General features: G+C 29.7%; 1 protein-coding gene and 1 long non-coding RNA gene across 2 annotated transcripts; one reads left to right on the forward strand and one right to left on the reverse strand.

The window, feature by feature from the left end:
- Positions 1-1,956: 1,956 nt before the first annotated feature.
- Positions 1,957-16,475, reverse strand: LOC105130165 (uncharacterized). Its single transcript, XR_843197.1, has 3 exons — positions 16,371-16,475; positions 2,946-2,947; positions 1,957-1,970 (listed from the first exon to the last, which is right to left on the reverse strand). It is a non-coding gene; the product is annotated as an uncharacterized LOC105130165 (long non-coding RNA).
- On the forward strand, positions 15,079-16,374 carry LOC105130164 (uncharacterized). The gene is made up of 3 exons (XM_011032537.1): positions 15,079-15,647; positions 15,976-16,047; positions 16,186-16,374. The coding sequence occupies exons 1-3, from the start codon at positions 15,267-15,269 to the stop codon at positions 16,321-16,323; spliced, it is 591 nt and encodes a 196-aa protein (XP_011030839.1). The 5' UTR covers positions 15,079-15,266; the 3' UTR covers positions 16,324-16,374.

Genomic DNA, 16,475 nt, shown 5'->3' on the forward strand with positions numbered 1-16,475 from the left:
TATATATAGCCGCCTTGAGTTTTGTTAGAATTTCTGGAAATTCTAGAAAAATACATTGATTATTTTTCAAAACAGTCATCAGTCTTCTTAAAAATGATCAAATCGTTTTTTTAAAATGACCAAACTATTTTGGTTAGTAGAAAATTTTGCTATTTTTCACTTTGTGGTCTTTTCTTAAACTATTAATACTCCTTTGGTCTTGAATAGATCTGCATATGATTATAACATGTTTTGAGTCATATCATATGCACTCCAAGCTTGATTTTTAGGTCATCTCTTTGCTCTTGTTTATTCCCATTTTGATGAGCTAAAAGGGAAGAAATATACGAGATGATTAAAATATAAAGAGATGTTTATGAGATGGTTTGAATTATGCCAAAAATGTGAGAATAATTTTATTTGATGATAATGCATAAAAGCAATACTCGCAGGCCTTTTTTTTTTAATAGGATGGATGACTCGGCAACACATAATTCATTATATTTTTTTTAAAATAAACAAATGATAAGTGGAAAAAGTGGAAAATGACATGTGGTTTACTAGTAAATTTGTTAATTATTTCTAGTTGTTGAAAATTTAGGTTACATCTTTTTAGACTTCAAAAACTTATTTTTCGACTATTCTTTCTATCTTAAAATATATATAAAAAATACTTTAAGTATTTTAATAAATGAATAATAATTCTAAAACACCTTTAAATCAGTTAAAAAACTTAAAATTAAATTGATTAAAAAAACTCACAAGTCTTTATATACCTTTTTTAACGACATGAAAGTTTAAAAACATCACAATGATATTTATTTTATAAAGAGAAATTTATTGATATCAAGATTAATTATTTTTTTTTATAGAATTTATACAACCGAACATTTTATCTCTCATTCCATTTTTTGCGACAACTTTCTCACTTTTTGCTCAAAACTTGGGGAATGAGAAATAAAAAAAGAAAAAGAAGTTCAGGATCCGAATATAAAAATCTAAAATTAAAGGGACCAAAGTTACATAAATGAAGACTTTTGGGATGGAATGATATTTTTCAAGCAAAAATGAAAAAAGCCCCTGTATTTTTGTTATTATTACTGTCCTCCTTTTTTTAATTGTTTTATACTACAGTTTTAAAATATATTTCATTAAATTGGTCTCTAATTCATTCTAAAATTTGGTCCAACACCTTAAATTCTCAAGAATATACAAAGAGAACAAAAATATCAAGACATAAAATATCACAAACATCACATAGAATGAAGGAATTACAAAAAAAAAAAGAAAAAAAAGAGAGAGGAAGATTCAACCGACAAATTAAAGAAGAAATAAAAAAAGAAGATATTGTTCAATAAATAGTTGTATCCATACTGCTGCTTTGTGAGGGAGAGAACAATAACCAAAAGTATAAATACTTTTTTGTTTTTTTTCTCCTCTGTATTAATAAGCCATGATGATCTTGATAGCGATGTTTAAATCACAGAGAGCTTGCATTATTGGTTTTCCCTTAGGGTTTCCATTTCCCCATTGGAGCATCGCCTAAGCTTGAGGCAATGAACCTAGAACTGAGACTGTCAAAGACGGAAACTACACCGTGATTGACTGAAGACATTTGGGTTTGGTCCCGTGATAGGAACAGTTGATAAGTTTTCTACAAATGATATCATTTAAGATGTTTTTATTGCTGGTTCTGAGCACTCTCTTGTTAGAACTCTTCAAGTGTTCCTCATCATCTTCCACATTTTTCTTGCCATGATCGTGAAAATCACCTTGTACGAAGGACGTGTATATATTAAATACCAGCTGATGAAGACACGTAGCCTAAGCTGGCTATACGTAATTTGCCATCAAAGACAAGTAAGCACCTTCAGTTTTTGGTAAGTATGGATATCATTAGATTTATCTTGTTATAATTTTTTTTAATAATATTTATAATATAATAATTAAAGTTTTGATATATTTCTAAATTTTTGTTCTCTCTCCCCTCTCTTGCCCATTTAATATTTTTTACAAGATATTATTATTCTAAAAAGCAATAAGTTATATAAGTCTCGCTTTCTAATTATGAGATGTACAAATTATGCTATTTTTTTATTTGTATGCTATTCCATAAATACTTTTAATTACCCATGCTAATTTTGTTTTTTTAAATCCTATTTGTTGTTAATTTTGTATCACCCCCTCCCAAACACTGTTCTGATTAAGAATTTATTTAAGATTATAAAAAATGCTATTTTTTAAAATATTGTTTTTAAAAATATATCAAAATATTTTTTTTGTAATGTTTTATATTACCATATTAAAATGATAAAAAAACTAAAAATAAATTAAATGTTTTCAAAAAACATAAACCACATAAACTCGTACCACGATATACCAAACAATACCTAAGTCCTCTGTCGATTTGAAATGATACTGTAGTGGACTGAAAAGTGAAACATTTACTCTCATCGTACTTCTAGTGTTCCTCATTATGTTCCACGTTATGTTCCACGTTGTTCAGTGTTGACTTGCAAAAATATTTTGCTGTAGACGTATAATTTGTCATTTTGCACCATCCCTCTCCAATGAAAAATTTAAAATTTATTTTTTTATTTTTTTCATATTTTCTTATTTTTTTATATATTACTAACAAAAATAATTTTAAAAATATAAAAAATATTATTTTGTAATCCTCCTCCTCGTGGTGAATTTCTTGAAGCAACTTTATAAGCCATATGTAGTTCATTGTCAATTCTTGAGCATTTGAATTTATACTGTGCGATCCGGGAATTATGATATCATTTATCAATGAAGGCCTGTGAAGGAAGAAGGCGGTCTTGGTGAGATGAATCGGGACATGGAAGCATCATCTAGTCAATGCAGTTCACCATAGGTTCCAGCTACTAAATGACTGTGGAGGCGATAGGGACTGAGGCCCCAACCAGCTGGAACAAATTAAAGTCGTGACTCCATAGAATTACAGCTAATTAATATGACAAGATCGATCAAATTAAGTTGGAAGTTTTGAATTTTGACGATGAATCAATCCATGTTAAAGCATTAGAGTGCAGATCATATATATATTCTGAGTATATGAAGGTTAGCCAGGACATTTGAGCAAGAAGACAAGGAAAGATTTGTGAAACATTTATGCAGTCGACAGGTGTGGTGGTTTTTCCAGGATTGTTCTCAACACTGCTCTGAACAGGTCATTAATTCGTGCGAGATGATTTCGTGCAGTCATTATTGTTAATATATCCAGGACTGTTCTCAAAGCATCTTCTTCACTGTCATTGTTACTGGTTTAATTCTTCTCTCATGGCTGGCTTCTGCTATCCTTTTTATTGTATATCTGGTGTTTCAGCCATAAACATCTAATCTCATAGAGCAACGTTTGATATATATATATATAAAGGCTATATATGCTTTTGAAGAGGATGAATGTCAGCTTTTTGCTGGATCAAGACCAAGATGTTTCTACAGACTCTCAATATTTTTCATCAGCTCTGAATGGAATTAATAGAGCTCATGATCCTAACACCAACTCTAGCTATCATTTGTTAGGTCCATAGGAGGGATATAAAGGAGCTCTTTTGCTTCATTTCTCATAGAAACACATTTAGGCACCAAAAACAGGGACATGAAGCTGCCCATCTGTATATGCAGGTCTCCCGCAGGCATGAAATCTTGCTATTTCTCATGCCCTTTTCTTTAGGTTTTATATGTCATCAGATACCTCGACAAAATCATGTTCTTAATTAATTTCAAATAGTTACGAAATCAGCAATAGTAGGAGAAAATTATCCATTAATTACAGAATATCACAATTCCCTCCATGAATTAATTCTACCATCTTCCAAGATATTATGGGACCATTTACAACAGGGGAAGCCGTTTTCGTGGATGTATCATATATAACGGAGTCATCCAGAAAAAAAACCCTAGCCATGCAAATATTGGTCCAATAATTTTCTGACATCACTATCATAATCATAATATGGCTGAGAGACATTACTGCAGTTTCCTGCTCCATCATTGTTGGTTGAAAACACTTAATCCCTTAAACTAAGACGATATATGTAAATGCTATTCAGTTTTTGTTATAAATATTACTCAAATAGTTCTTTTCCTTTGTTTTAGTTATCATAATTATATTTATTTTGACTCAAACAACTCTACTTTCTACATTAAGATATGAAAATTATTAAAAGCATGATTCATTTTTTATCAAGTTATAACTCATATCTTTTTCATCATAAATATATAGCTATAAAATTATAATTTCTAAGTATCGCTGACAGTATTATATAACTTAGTTTTTTATTTGAATCTAAATCTTAGAATCTCTAATCAACTAAATAGTGTCATTATATATATATATATGTATGTATGTATATATGTATAGACTTACCTTGACATATTTTATTTCATGTCATTCTAATTTTTGACTAATTATCGCAATTGATACAATTGCTAGCACTAGCTTTGGCCAATGTAAAATATCCCCTAAGAAACTTCAAAGTTACTTGACTTTCTCTCAAGTTTTATGAAGAGCAATAGATTTTGATTTTATCATAGATATTATGTTGCATATTTTCTTAGAAAATTTCCAAGACACAACTTATCTATTGACCGTGAAAACGTATCTATAGGTGGAATTCAAATACGTGGAGCCTAATATCGAGTTAGCATCATTATAACTTTTTAATACCACTAGGTATCAAGTATTAGTGTAGCATATAATTCAAAGTTTATCTCAAATATTTTAGTATTTGATTTATTTCTTTTCAATGATCCGTATTTGGATCTCATATTATTTTAGGAAAAATAAATATTTAAACATTTTAAAGCTTCATCTTTACTTCTTAGCAAATACGTATAACAACCTTATATAATAATATATAAAAATAAAACAATACTTTTTTTTATCTCTAGTTCGTACAAGTTTTAAATAACCTATATCAAAGTGAATTAAATCTAAAGGTTCATGAGGACACCTTTACGCCCCCTATGATTATGTGTTGTCTTGTCTATCATTTCTTAATGCAGAAATCAATGTCAAAGAATTCAGAATTAACAGTAAATTGAAATGTTAATTAGATTACAAAGAGTACTTTTTTTAAGTTAGGAACTAATAGTACATCATGAAGTGGCAAGATATTATTATTTTTTTGTTTAATGGAGGAATCTCTAATACCATGTATTGGTATAGAAGAATCATCACCAATAAGAACTGTGTTTAAACTATAGTGATTTCGAATATTTTATAACATACCTGGATTACTTGTCATTTGGTTGAAAGCTCTTGTGTCTGAAATTCATTCTGTTTCAATGATGGTATTGTCCAAAGTGAGAGCTGTAAAAGCTTGTGATATGTCTCTATATTGATTTGGTTGTTTTGGCACCCACTAATATATTTTTGCAATATGATCTGCCACCTCACAGTATTGGTAGGTTACTTCTAGGTACAATTCATATTCTATAGGTGTCATGTGATGTTCTCTAGATAGAGAAGGTCATTTTTGTTTAAGGTTTGAAGTAGGTTTCGTAGTGTAGGTACGAGTCTTGTCTTTAGGTTGTTGTGTATGGAATCCTCTTCTATTAAATATAAAATTGTGTCTATTGCCATAGTTTTTTGAAGAGTGTTTTTGAGAATTCTGGTGTCTTGGTCCGTAGAGTGCTAGCTGTGGAGTAAATGAGTTATTTGTCTAATTGACGAACTAAATTTGTCTTTGATCTGGATTATCTAATTGAGAGACTAACTTAGAATAAGAAGGTCTTAGTGGTTTTAACATTGTGACAGTGAAGGTCTCATATTGAGGGCCAAAATGGTTTTAACATTGTGACAGTGAAGGTCTCATATTGAGGGCCAAAAGTTGTAAAGAAACAAAATCCTTTTCTTTGTCTTAAATTGGTTTTCTATAGTTGTAAGGTTGTTATATAATCCTTTGAAGATTCATATATGTTCTTCAATGGTTGTCATTTTGTTTGCGGAGATATACAACTTATTATCTGAGGGTGAATTTCTATTCTTGTGAGTCTTCTGCATATTCATTTTTTAGAGCATTCTAGACAGCAAAGGCTAAATCTGGCTTTACAGCAAGACCTAATGTTTCTTTTAAAAGTTTCCCAATCAACCAGCTACGAAAGAGGCAATCTACCTTTCTTCAGATACTGTATTCTTTGGTTAGTTTTGATGAAGAATCTGTGGTGTTGGGTTTGGTGTGATGTATTTATTTGGGGTTGGATTTTTATTGGTGAGATGACTAACTAAATCTTGATTTTCTGCAAGAGCTAATGCTTGTTCTCTCCATAATAGATAATTTGTAGGGTTGATTTTGAGGGTAACGAAATTACCAACATTGAGTGATGAAGTTGACATGTTGTATGGTTTTGTTAGGATTGTTGTATGTTCATAAGCGACTTTGATACTAAGTGGAATCTCAAAGGACAAGAAAGTTTTTTTTTTGTTTATTCTTCTTCATCAATCCTCTATTGTGATAATGTCAGTGCTTTGCAAATGATGGTCAATCCTATGTTTCACGCTCATAGCAAACATATTGAGTTGGATTACCATTTTATGCATGAATGTATTGTCCTTGGACTTCTCATCACTTAACATATCTCTACTCATGATTAAATAGATGATATCTTCACCCTTGTCAAAAACTGCATTGACTTACATGAAGGGCAAACTATGCCTTCGACCACAACCTAGTTTGAGAAATGATATTAATGATAATTGGATTAACTAGGCAATATAGGTGTTGTTGGAATAAGATTAAGATAAATAAGGAAGGTGCCATGATAAGAGCATTATGGAAATAAACCAATCTCTTACTAACAAGCATGGTGATGTTAGAGGACATTATGGAAACAAAATAAGACAAAAACTGAAAGAGATGTTGGATGATATTATGGAAACAAATCAACAACATTGACAAATTATAAAGATATTGTTGAAGAGCATATTATTGAATCAAATCAACTAAGAATTTAGCTAGTTAATGTATCCAAATTAAGTAACTTACTATGTTATAATAACCAGTAGCTCTTGTACAATAGTATTGTTGTATATTTATGCTGGCTTTACACAAACAAAGAAACTTTCTTGTCTTTTAAATTTTTTACTTGATATCAAGTTACTTATGAATGTACAACAATATTTTTCTTTATTGTGTACTAACTTACAAAATACTATTCATTTCAATATTTTTTTATGTCTTTGGCTTTTTTTTCTTCTAAATCTATATATTTTTTCTCTAATTTCATAATTTAACATTTAGTTTATTAGAGATTTGACTTCATAATTTATTATGGTTTGCTTTATATATGGTTAGCTTGGTCTTTTAACCTGTATAATGGATTTAGCAGGTTAACTCCATTGACTTGATTTTTTTTATCTTTTATGATTTTTTTTAATTTTATCATTTAGAATTATATTGATTAAGAATTAGACTTTATGATTTATTTTGATTTGTTTCCTATAATGTTATTTCAGTATTATAACTTAAATTAAAAGTTTGGCAGGTTAACCTAGTTAACTCGAGTTTTGTTTTGTTTTTTTTATAATTGGATTTTTTTTAATTTCATTCTTCAGAATGAAGTTGATTATGAATTAGACTTCATGGTTTATTTTGCTTGCTTTTTATGAGATTATTATAATTTTATAACCCAATAGACTCAGGTCGTTTTATTGTGTCTTGTTTCTAGATTGAATTTTTTTAACTTTCAACTTTCAACGATGAGTTTATTGAAAATTAGGGTTTATAATTTGTTTGGATATTTTTTTATGGGGTTATTATAGTTTTATGACATTGGTCACATATTTGACAAGTTAACTTGAGTTGAGTCAGGTTATTTATTTGTTTACTTTTTATGAGATTTTTTCGATCTCATGACTTGGATTATGGGTTTAGAAGGTTGACTCGGGTCAAGATTTTTTTAATTATTTTTTTCAATTTTATTCTTCAACATTGGGTTGATTAGGATTTGAGTTTTATAATTTGTTTTGATTTGTTTTATAAATGATTATTATAGTATCATGATCCAAATTAAAGATTTAACATAACTGACATGGGTTATCCCAGATTGATTTAATATATTGTCATTTCAATAATAATTTTTTAAGAAGATATTGTCTTGAATTCTTGTAAATCAAACTATATTTTATCAGTTGTTTTGGTTGCTTTAGAACTCATCAAGTCAATTAAATCATATCAAATTAATCTTCATATAATTAAAAAGTTTTTACTATAAAAATATTAGAAATGTCTAGATATTTTTTTATATGTTAAAAAAAAAAATTTAATCCAAGTCACAACATATAGTGCAGGCCAACGATGTAGTACCTAAGTAAATGATAACCCATTCACCCTTTCTCCTCCTCATCCTTCTCTACATGCATGCTGACAATCATAGCCTAAAAGAACCCCTCAATTATATTACACCATGAGGTCCATCAATAACAAGGCAGAAGTTAATAGTAAAAACTTACAGAACCACCTGTAGTTTCTACCGTGAAACAACTGAGTAAAACTGGACCACCTGGTGTCCATGCATTCAATTTTCAAGCTTATTAAGCAATGACCCTAAGTTTGTACATGTAAACTGTTGCCAGTTCCAAAACCTGTAATATATGGGACTAATAATACAGATCCATCCTGATCTATCACAAGCTCTTTCATTCACTGGAATAGAAGGTGAACGCATGTGTACTTTGTTGAGACACTGCCGGTGAATCGGTCCAATTTCATTACAAAGTAGCAGTATGCATCTTTTCTTATATTAATTAATATCTCAACGCCATCCCTGTTTCAAGAAACTGACGGAGATGGTGTACACGTGAATTGAGAAGCAAGGGATGTGGAGCCAAATCCTGGTTCTAAAAAAGACCTACAGTCTTTTCATGTAAATGTCTTGGTACAGTCCTTGCCGGATCGTTGTTGTCGTGGGGCTTCCATTAATATGATAATTTTGTATATAGTTTATTATGTGGATCAAGATTTTTCTTGCACGAAGGCAGCAAAGAAGGAGACCAACCTTAATCAGCATTTAAGGCCGTGTTGCTTTCTCCGGGAAGTTGTTTTTCCAGCAAGGAACTTTTGTCATTAGCTGTGTCTTCCAAGATTAAATTGAAGGGCATTAATTCTTTCGAAGCAAAGCATGAATTTTGTACATTTTAATATTGTCTTTAATTCTCGTTCTTTTTAGATAGCACAACATGCTTACAAGTTCAAAAGGTTCCGACAAGGTATGGCATAATTCTATAGTCATCAAGGGCGTTTGCAACCAGGGATATATATGTCCTAGTGGTTAAAATTTGATTTTACGGTAGAAAATCTCAAATTCAAATATTAAAAGAGATCAATAGCAAGGATTTAGAAATTTGAGGTCATTGTGCTTCATTCATAGTCTATATTCAGATGAATGTTCCAATTAATTAACAAAAAAGAAAAGATAGGCAACTTGGTGTTGTTCCAAAACCATGCATGTAGAGCTTTCTCAAGAACCTTTTAATCGTCGTTTCAACTTTGTTCTTTCCAAGTCTAAGCTAGGAAGATAACGATAGTGATTGATAGATACATTCATCTAACTATGCACCGAAATTCAAAAAACATAAATCATACAATAGATTCCGCCTTTATTAAGGAAACATACAAAGCATATATATATATATATATATATATATATATATATATATAACCTAAAGTTAGTAACAATTCTTTTCTTTAGAAACTTGGCCTCAATTCCATTTCCTCTCATGTGAAAACTGAGGTGATTATGCATTCAAAACAGAGTCCACAAACTCTTAGATATTTTTTAGGAATAAAAAAAGATGGAGATTCAAAAAACAAGAATGCCTTTAATTGTGAAAGTTAAAAGAAAAGCTTTTATCTTTGTTTCAAAAGACTTTACCGATTCTTGTTCTTTTATAAAAAGGGATGGAGAAGATAGATCTAAATAAATTTATTTTTCATAAATATCTCTTTAAATATTTCATAATTTTAATCTCTATTATTTTATTAAAACATAGATAATTGATTTTGATTATTCATAATTTTAATCTTTATTATTATATTAAAACATAGATAATTGATTTTGATTAACTTGATAATTATTCAAGTCAATTTAAATTAATTAATTTGTTAAATTCATGATTCATTTTATCACACTAATATAATATATATATAATTTTTTTTTAGAAAAAAATAATTAATTAATGGTCATGTGACCAGAACAACTACAGCCAATCAATTCTTATTCTGAACACGCTTACTTTTTCTAAACTTGAGAAGTTAGGCTATAACGTCGCGCACCTCACGCACACAAAATTTCTCATAATTAAATGATGTATTCTCTGTAAGCAGATACTTTTATACATGTAGGGCACCCTTTATTTCTAGCCAATGGTGTGGTGACACTGCACCACTCTCTATGTAACATGGACTCCTCTTTCTCTTTCTATAGTTATTTTCTTCAATGTGTCATTAGCATTCATTAATTTCCCAACAAACTTAGCACCATTATCATTAACATTCATTTAAATAAGCAAGCAAAAAGATAGGGTTAAAAAGGATCAAAATATTAATTATTTTATTATTTAAATTGAAAATATAAATATTATTAAAAAAAACTAGAAAATTTTTTTCTTTGCAGTAGTAGCAGCCTCTCTTGTCTCTGCCCTTGACTATATGTATATTTTTCACAATTCTTTCATATATTATTTCTCTCGTACAAATTACTTGTTTAATTATTGAAAAATTTTCATTCACGAAGGGACTTACCTGGTAAACTTTTAATCATCGGTCAAGCTCAACAAAACCTGTATATAATTCTATGATCAAGCCCGCATGTCTTCTTCCAGTTTCACGGCCATGAAAAACCAATATTATCTGTGAAGTTTTTTTCTGACTTCGTCACTATCCATGTGGAAAAAATAGAGCCATTGTTTAAGCAAGATTAGGTTCCGAATGGGTATTTGGTCGTCCCCCCCAACAACGAATATACAAGAGGGCAGGAGTAGGTTTAAGCCACTTGGAAGATAGAAAATGTTTTGTTTAATCCAGATGAGATCTTACAAAATCCTCAATCTTAGGAATGTCAAAAGGCAGATGCGAAGTCAACTATCATTGATTCGTGACTAGAACATAAACCTACTTTGTCATGAGAAAAGAAGAAGAAGAAGAAGAAGAAAGGAGTTGTAGATATGCTTATTTATGTAGGTTTGATGAGCTTATTTCTGATGAAAAACTAGATTAAAAAAAGAAGAAGAAGAAGCTACTGTGTGTTGTTTTCTAGACCTGGAAAAAGCTTATGGAGGCACACCCGATAGCTAGACATGACTAGACACGGATTGTCCTGTGCAAAGGGCTCCCACATTGGAGACAATATTATTGAAGTGTACCTAGCCGGCATTATTGTGCCTTCTTGTGATCTTAACCATTCACTTTAGGGATTCATTACTCACTTCAGCTACATCAACACCGACAAAATAAATTTCAGATCAAATGATAAATAGTTTTTTTTTAACAAAATATTTCTTATAATTAATTATAAGATTTCAAGATGTAATTTTTATTATTTTTTAATATAAATTTTTAAATAAAAATTCTTTTAACTCAAAATTTACATATATTTATATTATTTTATATTTAATTTTTATTAAATAAATAAAAATATTAAGAATCAAACGTTTAGTAATTTAGTTATTAAACTTCTAATATTATATTAAAAAATTAATTTAATCTAAAAACTTAAACTTAAATTATTAGATAATATTTCAAAATATTTTTTAAAAATTAAAATTAATGTCATGCATATGCCCTTTATCAATCACATTACAAACTCTAAGTTTTGTTTCCATGAATGATATGAAAAAGAAACCTAATTAAAGGATTAAGCCCTGCATGTTTTATGATAATTGATGAGAGGAGAATTTAGATCCATAGGTCCTGTTTAATCTGATCATTCCTATAAAATAATTTGAAGTTCAATGTCCATGCATATGATATAACGACACCCGGCCTTTTACTTGTGATTAAAATGCTGGCATTCTCTGACGATCAGTAAATTATTTGGATATCATAGAAGAACTTGTGAAGGTAATTAATCCTTCATTACATGTGTTGATTTTATGGCCAATTGGGCATAGAAAATGTAATAACTTGGCGAGTTAAGTTCTTTTTATACTTACCTCAATTACCTTGTTGCTAAATTAAGCTAGGAAGAAGATTGTACCAAAAACAATGAGTTAGGAAAACGATAGTTTAACAATAATGTCCCAACATTTTAACAACGTAAGTAAAAGAACCAACCATAGAAAATATGATGATACATTGGCTAACTTTCTTTACCTTAACTGGGTTAGGCTTCTGCTAACTTGATATATATATAGTTGTTGAGGAGGGCTTGAGGCTGTGGACTTGTGAGGAATACACTTGAGGAGCTAGACAACCTTGACAAAGCCATAAATATTTTAGAAAAAATTAATTAATGCAAATGCACTTAAAGCATGCGATCACTTATTATTAATAACCATTTTTGGGCAAAAAAGAATATTGAATGGACGTCAGCCTATGCCAAGCAAAGCCAATAAAAAATATTGGTGACTGAAAGCAACGAAGTCATACTTAGAGGTCATTTTATCTTTCAATAAATATTGTGTGCTTAACCCATTTTTTTATGCTTTTTTCCCTCTCAAGTCTATAGTTTGGACACACCATTCCACCCGATGATGGGTGCCTATGAACGTTGCATTTCAAGTTGGAGAAAAGGAGTTGATCAAGTTCCGATCTAATTTGAAACCGCAACAAGTTAAAATTAAGAACATCAATCGTTCTTTCTGGCGATGTATCATCAAAATCAAGCCACAATCACATGATATTCCTTAGCTTGAACACACCATATATTGCATGGGTATATAAGCAAGAAAAACCACGCCACTTTTACCTTAACTTTGAACCTTTAGGCTAAATGATAGGTAAGGATATTAATTAGTTTTAGACAAACTACCGCACTTAATTAATTAACCAAATGAGATGTATGACAATTAGCTCATCTCTTGATTTCATAATAAAAGAGGTTGTGGTTGAATAATGTTTATTATTATTATTATTATTATTATTTCTTTGGTTTTTGTTTGTTTTAATCTATATTTCTCTTTTTAATTTCATACTTCAAGATTTAATTTATTTAATATTGAGATTCATAATTTATTATGGCTTGCTTTATATATATAGTTAATTTGATTTCATAACTTGTATCACTAATTTAGCGGGTTAATTCGGTTGGCTAGAGGTTTTTTTAATCTTTTTTTAACTAATAATTTTTTTAAAAAATTTTATTCTTCAATATTGGGTTAACTGAGAATTATACTTCATGATTTATTTTGATTTGTTTTTTATAAGGTTATCTCAGTCTCATGACTTGGATTGCAGGTTTGACGGGTTAATTAATTAACCTAGTTAACTCAAGTTTTTTATCTTTTTTTTAATTGATATTTTTTTTAATTTCATCCTTTAGCATGAAGTTGCTCATGAATCAGGTTTTATAATTTATTTTGACATGCTTTCTTTGAGGTTATCCTAATTTTATGACTCGAATTATGTGTTTTACGGGTTAATCTGGGTAGACTCAGGCGATTTTATTGAATCATGTTTTTAAATCGATTTTTTCTCGATTTCAACCTCAACAATGAGTTTATTAAAAATTAAGTTTCATAATTTATTTTGATTTACATTCTATAGGATTATCATAGTCTTATGACCTTGATCGTGAGTTTCGTAGGTTAACCCAGGTTAACTTATGTCATTTTTTTGTTTATTTTTTTTATGCTATCTTGATCTTATAACTTAGGTCACAAGTTTAAAAAGTAACTTGAGTCAATTTGTTTGCTATTTTTTAATTAATTTTTTTCAATTTCATTCTTCATCATTAAATTAATTAGGTATCGAGCTTCATAATTTGTTTTAATTTGCTTTATCATAATTTTATAATTTAGGTCACAAATTTGACAGATTAGCCTGAATTAATTTAATATATTATCATTTCAATATTATTTTTTAAAAAAAGATACTGTCTTGGTTTTTTATGAGATAAAATACTTATGTTTTTATCGGTTGTTCGGGTTATTTTTGAACCTATCAAGTCGATTAAGTCATATCAGGTCAACCTTTACACAATTTAAATTCTTTTTTTACTAGAAAAATATTACAAATATTTTAATATTTTTTTTTAAAAAAAATAATCCAACCCGTAACGCATGCTAATACTCTATTTATTACCTTTTCGTACCTTTGAATATCATCTTTTTCATAAGAGAAAATTTGATTTACTCACAAACAAACAAATATGATATGTCCGTATATGAATCAACCCAATTAAATCACGAAGACCAACCATAGCAATTAATCCAGTTCACGTTTGATTAATATCACATAATAGACTAAATCGTATTTAGTTAATATATATCACATGATATATTATACAAATATAAAAAAAATACAAACATGTTTAATTTGAGAGATAAAAGCAAGGATATAAAAAAAAATTAATGTAAATTTCTATATTTTTAAACAAGAAAGACATTGAAACACAGGACACCGAATGCTAGGTGCCAAAAGTATAATTCAAGCAACATTATTGATTTTCCTTCTCAATCTTAAATTCAGAAATTCTCAAATAATTACGATCCACTTGTATAAAGCCAGCGCATACAAGGAAATTTTCAAATTATATGTGACACGTGGTAAGCATCAATGAAATTCTCAATCCAAAATTTCAAAGCTATTTTGTTTTTTATTTAACGAATGAACAATTTCTCCTGATGCAAACAAAATGATAAGTCTAACTCTTTATTTTTGTATTTTAAAAAAATTTAAAATTTTTAATTTTTTTTAAATTAATATATTTTTAATATTTTTAAATTATTTTAATGTAATGATATTAAAAATAATTTTTAAAAAATTACCCAAATAAGCTCTAGTTAAGTGACTTGTTCAATATTGCACTAGGCTGAAACACAAGCCCGCCAAAAATAAATAAATAAATAAAAGGGGTGGCATGTAGTGTCTGATGTTGCATAACTACTATATATCTAATGATTTGCTGCCAAATTAATGTCAAACCCTCCGAAATTTAACTTCTCCAACACCATTCGGCCGACTGATATACCAAGATTCCAAGTACATAACCAGTAATCCTCATCGATTTTTTTTCCAATTGCTTCTATTCAGCTATATATACACATAAATACCATATAGTTCCTCCCAAGAACAAGCCAAGAAACTTCATTTATAGAAATGGAAAACTCAATGAGCTGCAAACCATTCTCTTCTTCTTCTAATGAGAAGACAACTGATGACAGTTTTGAAGAGAGTGGTTGGACTATGTACTTCGAGGATTTCTTTGCCCAAAACAATAGAGAGGACCGTGATCATGATTTCAGTGAGCATAGTTCTTTCTCATTTGATCATGATGGAAGTTCTTCGATGCTCTCTGATGCTGCTTCTTTGGCTGTGATGAAGTCTGCTGGTGATCATCACGGTGAAAAAGTTGTTGGGTTACCTATTAATAACAAAAGTTTCAAATACAATTTAAGTCTCAAGAAAAGAAGAACCAAAGGGGCTTTGCTTGATGATGCTTTGGAGGATACTGCTAGTTCTCCTGTTAATAGTCCTAGGGTTAGAAATATTAATCCCTTCTTCTTCCCTTTTTGTTTCTTTTTAATACTTCAAGATTTAATTTATTTTTTTAATTTCATATTTCAAGATTTAATTTATTTAATATTGAGACTAATTTAGCGGGTTAATTCGGTTGGCTAGAGGTTTTTTTAATCTCTTCTTCTTCCCTTTTTGTTTCTTTTGGTCTGCTTTCCTGCCTTAATTATCAATCTATAGTCAGCTATATTCTGGGGTTTTTTCAGTTTCTTCAGATTATCTTTGTATATGTCAATTACCTTATACTTTCCATGTATGTTCTTAAGTCAACCATCTTCTTCTTTTTTTCCAGGTAAATGATGATACGATGATAAGCCACTACAAAAGGAACACAAAACAGAAAGATAAAATGGAAATTTCACAGGTAATTAATAACCATTTCTGAGGTTTTAATTTATTTTTTATGCATGATAGTAATTTTATCATTCTATGATTGTCTTTTCGGTGGGTTTCATGTCATCCTGTCTAACAGCAGGATCTTGTGGATTTTGTTGTAATATAGGACAAAGCAAGTGCTTCTAACCAGATAGACATGAGAAGTGATTTGGGTTTTATTTTGAGGGAAAGTGACAACACGGAACTGAAGAAAAGGGGTCTTTGCTTGGTTCCTTTGTCTATGGTAGTAAATTATCTTGGTTAAATCCACATTTCCTCAGCAGCTCTCCCCCCCCCCACTCTACCTGGTACCCGGTACCCTGTGGCCGTGGGATTGAATGAACGAAAAGTATGTTTGGTTGCATATGATGGGGTTAAGATCCACCATCATCTGTGTGGCATAACATATATATATAT

The sequence above is a fragment of the Populus euphratica genome, unplaced genomic scaffold, assembly GCF_000495115.2.
Source record: "Populus euphratica unplaced genomic scaffold, PopEup_1.0 scaffold95.1, whole genome shotgun sequence".
NCBI lineage: Eukaryota > Viridiplantae > Streptophyta > Magnoliopsida > Malpighiales > Salicaceae > Populus > Populus euphratica.

Bases quoted from the DNA above. Each gene is read 5' to 3' on its own strand.
- LOC105130164 (XM_011032537.1), top strand. From the start codon at position 15,267: ATGGAAAACTCAATGAGCTGCAAACCATTCTCTTCTTCTTCTAATGAG. The intron at 15,648-15,975 runs GTTAGAAATATT...CTTTTTTTCCAG, and splicing joins CTCCTGTTAATAGTCCTAGG to GTAAATGATGATACGATGAT. The intron at 16,048-16,185 runs GTAATTAATAAC...GTTGTAATATAG, and splicing joins ATAAAATGGAAATTTCACAG to GACAAAGCAAGTGCTTCTAA.